At 31.9% G+C, this 13,346-nt stretch overlaps 3 protein-coding genes across 4 annotated transcripts; 1 reads left to right on the top strand and 2 right to left on the bottom strand.

Moving 5' to 3' along the window:
• Positions 1-242: 242 nt before the first annotated feature.
• On the bottom strand, positions 243-2,167 carry LOC108691528 (alpha-ketoglutarate-dependent dioxygenase alkB homolog 7, mitochondrial). Of its 2 annotated transcripts, none has more exons than XM_018199305.1 (5): positions 2,031-2,167; positions 1,219-1,488; positions 967-1,140; positions 577-704; positions 243-502 (listed from the first exon to the last, which is right to left on the bottom strand). In XM_018199305.1, the coding sequence occupies exons 2-5, from the start codon at positions 1,471-1,473 to the stop codon at positions 370-372; spliced, it is 690 nt and encodes a 229-aa protein (XP_018054794.1). In that variant the 5' UTR covers positions 1,474-1,488; positions 2,031-2,167; the 3' UTR covers positions 243-369. The 2 variants fall into 2 exon arrangements, with proteins under 2 accessions (XP_018054794.1, XP_018054793.1); XM_018199304.1 differs by having other exon boundaries at positions 1,219-1,476.
• A 360-nt stretch (positions 2,168-2,527) lies between these two features.
• On the bottom strand, positions 2,528-6,814 carry LOC108691486 (eukaryotic translation initiation factor 3 subunit J). Its single transcript, XM_018199246.1, has 6 exons — positions 6,568-6,814; positions 6,362-6,444; positions 5,499-5,612; positions 5,273-5,411; positions 3,864-4,031; positions 2,528-3,795 (listed from the first exon to the last, which is right to left on the bottom strand). Exons 1-6 carry the CDS (start codon positions 6,581-6,583, stop codon positions 3,602-3,604), a joined length of 714 nt encoding a protein of 237 aa, XP_018054735.1. The 5' UTR covers positions 6,584-6,814; the 3' UTR covers positions 2,528-3,601.
• Positions 6,815-7,263: 449 nt separating this feature from the next.
• LOC108691514 (microspherule protein 1) lies at positions 7,264-11,908 on the top strand. Its single transcript, XM_018199287.1, has 6 exons — positions 7,264-7,589; positions 9,676-10,045; positions 10,299-10,499; positions 10,870-11,289; positions 11,427-11,642; positions 11,802-11,908. The coding sequence occupies exons 1-6, from the start codon at positions 7,471-7,473 to the stop codon at positions 11,889-11,891; spliced, it is 1,416 nt and encodes a 471-aa protein (XP_018054776.1). The 5' UTR covers positions 7,264-7,470; the 3' UTR covers positions 11,892-11,908.
• The last annotated feature ends 1,438 nt before the right edge of the window (positions 11,909-13,346 follow it).

The raw sequence follows: 13,346 nt of genomic DNA, 5'->3' as shown, positions 1-13,346 counted from the left end.
AAACAGCATACTTTATTAATAATTATTTGATTCTGCTATAGCAATTGAACTTTAGATATTTACAAAGATATCTTGATATATTGATATATTTAAATTACGTGATTACGTAATCGATTAAATTAAGTAACTTTGGGATCAGTTTCGCTTTTACATATTATAGAAATGCATCCGCCTTTAATATAATTATCTGCTTTAAATATAAATAATGCGTTTTAATGTTAATTTTCCATTTTTGTCGGTGTAACTCGAATCAATTTCAAACAATTATTTGTTCTTGCTATAGCAATTGAACTTTAAATATTTACAGAGATATTTTGATACACTATGATATCTAGATTACACAATGAATTGATGACGTAATCGATTAGATTAAATAACTTCGAGATCAGCCTCGGTTCTGCATATTATAGAAATGCGTCTGCCTTTTGGTACATGTCGTCCCTCAAAGTACGATTCCTCAGACTTGAGGATTTCGTGATTGTATTTGTACCTCGCAACGCCACTAAAAATGATATTTATGAAATCTCTCGATAATAATTAAGGAAAGCCACGATAAAAATTATGAATAAATCGAACCTCATGATGTATAACGATCTCCTTGGCAATAGAAAACACGCGACACATTCCTTTTCATGTCCTTCCATCGTTAATCTCATTACGCTGTCACTCAGCAAACTCAATCCTGCAATAATACTTCCGCAGAACTGTAAAATTTTGTAATACATTTGTAGAATTTGAACAAATCGTGTTAAAGATATGTAAAATCTTGTTGAAAGTGACTTCAATCAGAACTACTTCTGAATTCTATTAGTAATTAATTTAATTGGTAGAAATTGTTTCAATTTCTCTCTTATAATCTTTTCTTTAAATAATAAAAAATTGATTTTTATCCAAATTAACAAAATAGGTATAAAGAGCAAAGTGAATAGTAAAAATAGTTCTTGAAGAAAAATAATGGGTCATTACTCTAATACTGTCAATATGCGGCTTTATCCAGCCTTCAGGAGCTAAGTCTAATATATGTACGAGTGAAAGCTGTATCATTTCTGGTGAGAATGCTTTTCTACGGACTCTGTCAAGAATCTGAGAGCTATCTTTGCTCCACGTCTTCCATTCGGTTTCTCTATAGCCATGTATTGCCTGCAAAGATTTAAAATATTGACAATTCAAGACAAAATCTAAATATAGAAGTACAATGATATTCAATATTTTACCAACATTGTCCCAATGGGAAAATTCATAGCGCAGGCGTTTCATATAGGGATCAACCTCTTGTATCAGGATATCTTCCTCTTTTTTGCTGATAAAGTTCGGTAGAATTTTCATGGTGTCGTACAGCTCTACTCTCCAATCCTTAATCGCGTTATTACTTGATATTGTTTTCTCCGAATTGGAATTGATATTATGTTTGGAGGTCGAACAATAAAACGCTCTGTTTATATTGCGGAATAGGAAACGCATAGTTATCGCCATTTCCTAAATTGGAATCTTTTGATTAAATAATTAAAAGATCACATAAATTTGAGATTATTAGCTGTTTTAATAATTCTTGTTTATTTTTCACAAATCAACTTGTATTATAAGGTTATATATTTTTCACAGATCGCAAATAGAAAAGACTTCATTTCTTTTACAATTAAATATTTTACAGAAAAAGCGTAAAATTTAGTAATTATATACAGTTCAACACGTTTATTATTTAATTAAAATTGAAGATAAACAAAAATAAAAACTGTCCTAATTAGTAGTAAAATCATGTTTTATTTTGAATTGATTTCAATTATAAAATTAATTATATATTAAATAAAATTGAAAATAGTAAAATTTTATTTAAGTATTATGGTTTTTATTTATTGTATTGTAAGCCAGACTTAATGATATTTTTACATTGCAAAATATTGGGCATTCTTTGACATTTTGAGGTTAAGTCGTTTGCCAATTAGCATAATAAGCGCATACACGTGCTAATAAAACCAATTGTCTCCAATTCTCGTATTTTATTGGTGAAATTAATACACGTATAGACTCACCAGTAAGTGTATATAATTACTGATTTCATACTTTCACCCTAACTCTCAGACAAGCAAAGAGAAGTTCGTTAAGCGAGTTTGGTTACTTTATTAATCTAGCTATTTTGATATGTTTACAGATAAACTTAGAACGAATTATATGCAAAGATTCTTTTTTATCTTAATAATAAAGCTTGGTTTCATCAATGTATAACTTTCTAACATTCTTTCTGATGCTAAAAATTAGAAGGAATTATAAAGAATCTTTTTGATTCTAAAAATTTTAAAATTCTTTCTAATTTTAAGAATTAAAAAGAATCTTTTTCTAATTCTAAGTAAGTTAAACTGAGATTTTAAACTAAAGTTAGATTGAGAAATAAATCAAAATTAAATGATACAAAATGAAGGGAATTATGTAAAGACAGGGTTGACTTAACATTGACAATTCAACTATCCAACAAGCTGCAAGCTTGCGAGACATTAAAAAAAAAAGATGAGAATCAAATGAATGATATTTATTAAATCAATATCAATTTCTGCGCAGCAGTAAATACCGTGAGAGATCTCAGGAATTGTTCACGTAGTTGACTCGGTCTAGAAAATAGTTTCCTGATATCGAGATATTTAATGCTGCGTCCTTACATGTTTTATGAACATCTTTGCGATACCCTATCCCCGAAATACATATCGTCCATTTCTGCGTACACTGCAATGCACACGCGTTAATTTCTCTAGGCTGAGCAATCTAGACAATTTTTTATCAACAGCCGAAAGATACCATCTATAAATGGAGAAACGCAGTTGAAAGAGAAAATATAAAAGATACTTTTTCTCTGCAGTAAAATATACAATCAATTGTATAAATTATGAGCAAGAATTAGAGGCGGATAATTTATAATCAACCTTTATTTAGGAATATACTCTTTTCAAAATCAACTTCTAATCATTCTTCAATAAAAGTACGTGTGTGTAGGTCTTATGAATATGTAAGCTGTGTTATATAAAACTTCCACAATATAATTACATGAGTTTAGTCTGCAATGATGCAGCTATATAAAGATGGGAAAGTTTTTTCCTTTTAACAGATTAAGATTGCGATTACAACTCAAAGACTAAATATAGTTCTATCCTTCACTGCCCGATGTTAATGCACAATCAATAAGTTAGAATCGCGCGTTGCGCGACAACCTCAATGTTTATAAGCTAAAATCGTTACTGACATCAACATCAAAATTGAAAATCTGATAACGACGGACGCACGGATAAAAATCCAATAAAACTCAACAGTAAGTCGTAGAATCTCCAACTGTCCAGAGTAACTGCATGTGAATGTGACATCACTACAGTTGGAAAGTGTTCATTTGTTAAGCATTTCCGCCGATAATATTGTAATGCTAGCTTTCACTTCTACTTTTTTTTTGTTTCTCATCTTGTTAAGTGTGATATCATGGATATAGATTAAACCGTTGTACATTTTGGTTACAATTCAATATGCAGAAATTACAAATATAAAGTTTCTGTATAAATTCTGCAAATTAATATTCCTCTGCGTGTATTTAGGCGACTAGAATGTATGAATATGTGAAAAGTCGCTACATAAAATCGTCATATTCATCATATACATAATCACCGTATTCGCTCAACAAGGTGTTGTCACCCTCGATTTTGAGCTTGGCCTTTCCTTTCCCCTTGTTTTTTTTCGCCTTATCACCCTTCTCCATCTTCTGCTTTTCAATAAGTAAGTTGTCAACTATAGTTTTCACTTTTTTCAAGTAATTTGACGATACTAGAACAAAAAAATATTTTCAATATAAAATGCCTGTGAAAGAATCGATCGTTAACAAATATACTAACAATTAAGAGCAATAGACTTTATAAGTTCTTCTGCAAACGGTGGAAACTCTGCGTGTTTGTTAAATTGATTAATTTTTTGTGACAGTACTGCACCATATCGCTCAAATTCCTCTTTTGTATCTGGTACCATAATATCGAGCGATTCGTTTTGCGATACTTCTGTCACTCCTACAACACAAAATTGTCATGTAATAATGTACATACATATAATATTAATATATTTCTTATTAAATATATATAAGTAACATAATATTTTTCATATCAAGCTAATATGTATTAGATTTACTAAGATATTTTGTGAAAACTCATTGATAGAAGTTGCTCATGAGCATGTAATAATAAACTTTATAAAACTGCAGAGAGAAATGCATACTATTTTATATACTATTTTTAAGAGATATAAAGGTTTATATATCTGACATATGACTCACATAATTGACAGTTTTACATGTTACAATATATGCATCAAAAGAATCAATCAGGAACGGTACAGGAGACAGATAACAGATGAGATAAGGTTACAAAGACTGATGCAAACACAACAAATTGCATAGAATAGCAACTTTTATTAAAATACAACAACATCAGTAATAAATTTAAATGTAGAGCTTGTAATAAGTTTAAATGCTTGTATATTCTCTTTCTGTCTGTCTGCCCCTGTTTGCAGTTCCTATGATAAACCGATTGTAGATTGTATCGTGGCTATAATAATTACAATAATGTAAAGCTATTATGCCACATTCTTAAATTAATATCAATAAAAATATTAAGAAAGATTATGTACATTATGTACATAATACATAAGAACATTATGTACATAATGCGTGTGTATGTATGTGTGTTGCATTTAGCATTTTTTAAAGATATTTCTTTTTGTATATAATACTGTACGATTTAATGTAATATATAGGTAGTGTCATTACGCTTGGCTTAGCGCCGAGATACTACCGTCTCCTGATAACAATTCACTTGGTATATCGTCACAATTTTTAAATAATTAGTTTAATATTAATATTTTTTTCAATTCATCAAACGTCACACTTATATAAAAATAATAGCTATTATTATTGTTACAAAGCAAAACTGCTTATACGTCCCATGCATAATTAGAAAATGTACTCTTTCAGTAGCTAAGTAACATTACAATGACAATGTGCGCCTACAATATATAAGGTAATAAAAAAATGACGTATCTTATAAAAAATTTTTGGTTAAATAATATATCTAACGCCTAATATAACTTTGATAAAAAAAAAGAGAAGTCTATTTTAGATGTCAGATAAAAATTACTATGTTAGAAATAAGAAGCTATCAATTCACAATATGAAACAGTCAGATCATTAAAAAAAGTCATTTCTTATCTCTTTTATCTTTTTTACGATCACTAAAATCTACTAGAGTCGACAAACCGAAAGTTTCCATCGCCAGCCGTAAGTCTGCCTCTTCTTGCAACCTCTGACGCCTTAAAAGTTCAGCTCGCCTTTCTTCAGGTGTAAGTGCATCCTCCTTTTCTTTCGCTTTCCTCTCAGCTTCTTCCCGTGCTTTTTTCTGAATTTTCATACAAATGTATTATATAAAAATATAAGTAAAATTATATAAGATAAAAACAATATTGTAGCTTAAGCAGGAACAAACCTCACGTTCCTCAATCCTTTCAGCCAGGGCTTTTTTAGGTTTCGGTTTTGCCTTTGGAATCTCTGCTGGTTTTTCTACATCCTTTTTTTCTTCTTCTACATCTTCCCAGCTGTCCTGTTAGGTTATTTAATATGTGTATATAAATGAAACAGGATTTTATCATCAACAAGTCTGTTCTTTTTTGCACTGTTCATCATTTCTTCTTTTTCTCCAGTATGGAGAGAAAAAAAGGAAAAATAAATTATGCAAAAAATTCAGCTAAAAAAACAGATCTATTATTTTTAAATAAAAATCTGGTAAAAATATACAATAATTGAAATAATTCAAATAAAATTAACAACTATTATTCATAAATTATTCAATATAAATTAATTATTTAATATTTAATGATTCACATATGTCTAAATAAATATACTTTATGTAAAATATTTAACAACAGTAAATGCTGAATTACATTCTGAGAGTAATAACGAAACAAAGGAATCCTTAAACAATGTTTACTTATTCATTTCTATACAAGTTTGATTTCAAAGTAGAAGTATATATAATAATAAATATATACTTCTATTAGCTATATAGATAAGAAAATAAATATTAAATATGAACAAATCTACAGGATTCCTTGGTTCGTGTCCTTATACAACTATAATATTATTTGACTCTCTTTTGTGACTGTATACAAAGCAATAGACATCGCTCTGATCAAAGATGCCAACAAGAATACAAGAAAGAATTCTGTGATCGACACGACGAGGAGCACAGTATGGAGAACATGTGTTCATTATAGGTTAGGTTCGCGAAACAGCACGCGGACTTGCGTGGGAGGGTCCTCGCGTAGCATTAACGATGTGGAATCGCATTACCTTGACATCCTCCTCCTCGTCCTCGCCCTCCCACTTGTTCGATCTCATCGCGAGGTCAAATTTCGCCTCGACGTTGTCTACATCTGCAAGAGGCACAGCAAAAGGGTGGAGGTTAAAAAGTCAGTTCCTCACCCTCGCAAGAAATCATTCCGGTTTGCAAGGAGCGCGGGGGAGATGCAATTAGCGTCTCCTATTCCCTTACGTACCCCATTCCTCGTCCATTGCTGCCGGTGATTATTCGCCGTGCGTCGTGCCTACGGATGAACAGAGAACCTGCCGCACAAACGTGGTGACAACGAGTACAACCGGAATCGAGCGTGCCATACTGCACGAAGGAAGCAGCGTGCCAACGTTGGATCCGATCGCTCGCGCGAGCGAGACCTGCTGCGCATGCGTGGCGACCGATCGAGAGATCCACAGGCACGATCTCTCCGGCCTATTTCGAACGTTCTGCAAAAAACGCTGGTCGTCGACAAGCAAACTGCGAGAACGGGAGACCCATGTTAGCGCGAGGTTAGATTTTTTCACCCTCCCCGCAATGCCATTTTTTTTCTCGTCAAAGTATTTCAATAATATCTCTCCCTTTAAAAAAAAAAACGTTCCATCGTTTTAAAATATACACGGCAAGCTATGCGTTCGATAAAAGCCTTCGGTTAAATAGCGCGATATCTCTAACATGGAAATTATGAATAAATTTTCGTAATATCTTGCGCGTCATTCGTTTCGATTAATTAATTAATTTATTTATTTACATACGATAGAGCGATTTAAAAATTCTGCAAACGTCGAAATCAGCGAGTAATCGATGACAAGTCTTTCTCGATATCGATTTTTCGAGAATCGATCCTCGTTGAGTGTCGTCATGCGTCTCGTGTGATTGCGTTAGATTGCGTCTATTTTTGTTCTACTACGACTCACTTCGCGTCAAGTTACCGATTGTGTTGATTGTGTTGACATTTTCAGATAACAACGTGGAATTAACATAAGGCTGCACAAGGCGATTAGGACAATAGTGATTTATTCGCACTAAAGTCTAGTCGCAGACTAAAATCTATTGAGAGCAAGCGACGTGTATTATGTTTTGAAGATCATTTGTTTTGTTACAAACGATGGATATACCGACTCCAACTAACCTTAACCATAGTGGACTCACGCACAGTACGGACGGGTTTCTGAATATTCCTATCGGTTCGTCAGCTTTAGACGCTCTATCGACGAAACGGAGAAGGTAGGACGTCAAGTAGTTGGCTTAGTTAGGACTAATCGAGAATTTGATTCACTTGTGTTATATGGATATTACACAATTGATAATATTGTCAATAAAAAACAAATATTGACAATGATTGTCAGTAGTAAAAGCAGCTTTGCAACTGTTATAAGATTCTTTAGTATGATTGGTTATTTAGATCCAGCAAGGAATTAAGGGCAAGAACTAATTATATTACTTGATTGATTACTAATTATACTACTAATTATATTGATTATTAATTATATTATTTTATTTGATTGATTACTTGCAAAGTTATTTTTTCTGCAAATAGCCAATATGATTGATGTGTGATTAATATTGATGGATTAACGACGGTAAATTGACGATGATCTGGATCTCTATTTTGATATTTGAGCATCAGTAGTTGCTTTCTATTTATATCAAAATGTAGATAATTTTTATTTATGATGTCATAATTAAGTTGAATAAATGTTCTTTTTTATTCTGATTAGTGAGACTTCAACTGAACTTTTATCTATGATCTAAATGAGCTCGAGACCCTATACAGTCTCGACAACAATTAACAAGACAACAATTAACAACAATTAACAAAATTCAGTATACTTACTGAATCTTGTTAATTCACATTGAAAGTGAGATTATAAATCTGTGTTGCTATGTTATAACTTTTTGTGATCAAAGTAAACAAGTAATGACATCATTATCTAACTATACAATATGTAACTTAGTATCTCTTGTACAAAAATAGAAAGAATGCAAAAAATTAAAGAGAACAAAAAAAAGAAGAGAGAAAAAAGAAATATTCCAAAATTAGCTTTTATAAAATTTTAAAAAAATCTTAAAAAAATTTAAATTAAATTTATGTACTTTGTGGACAAATACCAATTTTTCTATTTCTCAGAAGTATTAAAATATTAAATAAAGTTATTTTCAATTAATCAAGGATAGTATTAGCAATTTATACTTCCAAAGCTTAATTCAATCTGTCTTAATAGTCTTCCCATTAAACTGCTGATCAAATTTTTCTTGAAAGAAAATTGATGTTCATTAAGATAGACAAAAGTGAATTTCATGAGAAAAATTTACTTCTATTTAATTCGCTGTCTGCTTAAACATTCATTGTTGAATCTATTATTTATTAAAAAAGAATACCTAATAATGATGTATTTTATGTTTAATTTATTTCTCTATCTAATTAGAAAATTATCTTTGATTTTTATTTATCACAGATGCTTGAGGATCAAGAAATCTAGATCACTGTTAATATTCTATATATCAATATATTAATATTAACCGTATGAGATCATTGTAATTAATTTGATATCGACATAGTTTTCCACAAGTAAGGATAGCAGCACATATTCTATTCATATTGGAATGGGAACACAATTTTGCATAATACATAAGAAAATCAACCAATTAGAATTTTTATTTTTGGAAAAGAAAGAAATCAAGGACTTTGATTCGTTCATTTTCTTATGCATTATGTGTTATGCAAAATTGTGTTCCCATTCCAATACAGTATAACATATCGTTTCATCTTTGTTTAACATTGGCAAACAAAAACTTTATTGTGTTATCTGTGTCTCTTGCTGGAAAACATGTAAAGGATGTGTAAAAAAAAGCACATATAAATTAATAAAGTTACGTAATTATATATGCAAAAACTTCACTGAACTGAAACATGTCAATAATGCTGATGCATGTAAGATTGTCAAAATATTAATATCAATTAATATTACTAATTTAAAAATATTTCTTGATCAATATTATTGATTGTGTAATTAGTGTAAACTATTATAAAAATTGCTATATATGAAGTTAGCAAAGTTAAATGTAAAAGCATATAATTAAATATCTAATAATGTCATTATTTAACAGAATATATATTATAGAATACATATTATCACCGTCAAAGTTGATTATATTGTGCCACTGCATTTAGATATTTTATATATAACAGCCTTTTTAATGTGCACTAATTCATAATGTAACGCAAATAACTGAATTTATATATTCTATAAATTATAAATCATTGCTAAGTTGAACAATTTTTATCGCTTATATTTTCTTTTCCTTAAAGCTCCTCGCGCACGATAAAACGCAAGAAATTTGATGATGAAGTCGTGGAAACAACGTTCAATCTACAACCACCTCCTACAAGCGCCAAGTCAACGTCGAAATCACGAACGATTTCGGTAACCGCCGGCCCCATGGACGTCTTGCCAACGCAGACGTTGCCAACTCCGATACCCATTCCGACCACCTTGGTACAATCGGACAGATGCAATCGTAGACCAAGCAGACCAAGCGGTTCAAATCCCGGACGAAAGAATAAGAAGAGTAAAAATCATTCTCATTCGTTCAATGCCACCAAAGATCTTGGTCGATGGAAACCCGCTGATGACTTGGCGTTAATTACTGGCGTACAACAGACAAATGATTTAAGGATGGTACATATCTAATTTGTCCTTATCTTCTTTTTACTTCTAATTGTGCCAGTATGAAAGTGGTCTAAATAAAAAATCGAAACATGAATTAATTCCATATTACATGATAATTATACAAAACACAAGATAATCATTTTTTTATTTACTACTACTACTTGCATAATTACAGGCACAATTGTTTTCTATCGATAAGAAAAAATATAATATATTTCTAATGTCCTATTTCTAATGTCCTATTTCTAATGTCCTCTTTAAGGTCCATCGAGGTACAAAATTTTCCTGTCGTTTCACACTGCAGGAAATACAGCAAAGATGGTATGCGTTATTATATGACAGCGCAGTTTCGCGTGTAGCTGTGCAGGCTATGCGTAATTTGCATCCTGAATTAATAGCCACTATTCAAGCAAGAACTTTATATAGCAAAGCAGAAGAGGATCTATTAGGCACTATTAAATCGGTGGGTATTATTAAATTCTTGTGGCACATGATGCGTGGTAAATTACTAAGAATTTTACGTTCTGTGTAATGCAATTCTAGTAATTCACTAAAACACAAATTATCCAGCAGGAAAACACGCAGGCTTGATAAATGTTTTCATAGAAAATACAAATATAACTCATATATAAGTTAGTTACTGATGCTTATCTTTATCAATGTAGACTAACTTTAATCTCAGTTTAACTTATTTTTTATCTTTTTCTAATTCTAGAAGAATAAAAAAAAGAAGAATAAATCAAGATTAAAGTGATGTATATTGATAGAAATGAGTTAGTCTTTTTTTTTAATAACTTATGAGTATGTGATTTTTTTTTATTTTATCTCTTTAGACTTCTCAACCAACATTGGAAGTATTTCAAGAATTGCTTGAAGCAAATGCACATACGTTTTATCCAGCTAGGACTGCGAAAGCGTTACACAGTCATTGGCAATTGATGAAACAATATCACCTATTGCCAGATCAGACAGTGCAAAGTTTACCACGAGGTGAACACGTGTTAAGTTTTTCCGATGCCGAAGATATGATTAACGATACCGAATTAATGGAACCGAAAGATGAATTAGTGGATACTGAATTGGCAACGGCGGATAGAAAAAACAAGAAAGAAATTAAAGTATTGGAAAATGAACTTGGTAGATGGCAGGTACTTGTCGATAGCGTAACAGGTATCAATCCTCCAGAATTTGATAATCAAACCTTAGCCATTTTAAGGGGAAGACTTGTCCGATATCTTATGAGATCTAGAGAGGTAAGAGGCAAGCATAGGATTATAATTATTTTATATTTATTCATATATAATATATATTTTATAATTATTCATATATAATAAGTTATTGCTTTATTTTAAAAGATTTATATCTCATATTCTCTTCTATCTTTGTTCAGATAAGTGTGGGACGTTCTACAAAAGATCATACTGTCGATGTGGATCTTGGTTTAGAAGGTCCAGCGTGGAAAGTTTCGCGTCGACAAGGTACTATCCGTTTAAGGAATAATGGAGACTTCTTTTTGTCGTCCGAGGGAAAACGGCCTATTTTTGTAGATAGCAGACCAATTTTGGCTGGTAATAAGATGAAATTGAATAACAATAGTGTAATTGAGGTAATTATTATATAAATTCTTACGTAATTATAATTATTGCATAAAGCATAACACACTTAATTGGAGTTTTCTCTTAAATAATTTTTATTAAATAATAGTAATAACTTATTTTTTTTAACTAAAAAGTTTTTAATCACACTACATACATTTTTTTTACAGATTGCAGGACTGAGGTTCACATTTTTAATAAATCAAGAACTCATCTCTGTGATACGACAAGAAGCTGTCAAATTAAATTTAAATCCTTAAAAAATATCAAAAAAGAATGAAAGACAATATTAAGTTTAGTAATTAGAAAAATGTTCTTTTTTTACACTAATCTATATATTAATCTATATTTGAAAATAGCAAATACATACTTTGCGAAGCATAGATCTTTATTAATGTATAAAATATCTTTTATAATTCATTTATTTATGGCTAATCCTTAAAGCATCATTTTTTTTATAAGAAAAAGTTGTTTCTCTCTTATAACTCATCAAATAAGAATGTAAGAAATTTTAGGCATTCATGTATATATTCTCTTTGGATAGGCAAGATTTTCCTGTTTTTATGCGAATAATGTTTTAAAATCCACTCATAACCTCAATAATAGTAAATTAAAAGTAACAGTAAGGATAGATACTTAGTCCAAGTTTAAGTACAAACAATAATACACACTGTACATACTTTTAATATAAATTATAAATTATTACATAAACGGCCATCTGTATATCCCTTTAATAAATTAGATTTGTGTAAAATTAGACATTTCCAATGTATAGAAAATGTTCGAATATTTTATACATGTTCTATAAATCGCAAAAACTTGTGAAACTTATACATTATGTATATCGTTTGGAGAATACAAATATAAAAAAGGACATCAAAATTTTATCGAATATTCAGAAAGCGAGATAATTTCTATACACACAGGAGACACATTCGAGTCATTAGTATGTATGTTAAAATCAGGTTTCAGCAGAAACCTCGTTCTATCTTTGTATCTCATACGAGGTTTTTGCGCCTGTGGCTTCGTCGCGACGAGTCACAACGAATCAACGGCACTCGCGTAGTTATATTAAGCGAGGCGTAAAGCGCATAAGGCGATTAGCATCATATTTTTACGAGTATCCGCTGCACGCATGCAGTTCCAAGTGTGAAAACAGGTGGACGCGCGCGCGCATGCACACATGTGCACATACACAACCTACACACGAATAACGAACGGAGCAAAGTGCGCACCTCCACCGCAAAGGGCGCGCGCGTGTTTATCGTCTCTTTTTTTTCCGCACGGCGCAACTGGCGCAAGCAGTCGTGTCCAATATGGCGTGTATGTTGTGAACGATGTTAACTTGCAGGTAAGTTCTGGAGCGTGAATTTCACCCTCGCGAGACATTATCCGCGGCAGATCTCAACGATCCACCCCACGCACTCTCGTCCTCGTCCTCGTCGTCGTCGTCATCGCGGTGATCATGTGCGTTGAACGCGAGCGACGATGAGCGACAGCTCGTCACGATGGGATCTGCATGCGTATGTGTATGTGTGTGCGTGCGTGCGTGTGTTTGTCAGATGTGTTTGTCAGTTGTGTTGTACCTTCAAGGCCCCGCGTGGCAAGGTGCGTTTCTCGCAATAACTTCGCATGTAAATCCGCGTATCACAGATCACACAGCACGCTCGGCGCTTCGCGACGACGAGGCGTTATGTCGCGAGGCGAACGTAAAC

This window comes from Atta colombica, unplaced genomic scaffold (assembly GCF_001594045.1).
Source record: "Atta colombica isolate Treedump-2 unplaced genomic scaffold, Acol1.0 scaffold47, whole genome shotgun sequence".
Lineage (NCBI taxonomy): Eukaryota > Metazoa > Arthropoda > Insecta > Hymenoptera > Formicidae > Atta > Atta colombica.
This window is presented reverse-complemented; position numbering and strand designations above follow the sequence as displayed.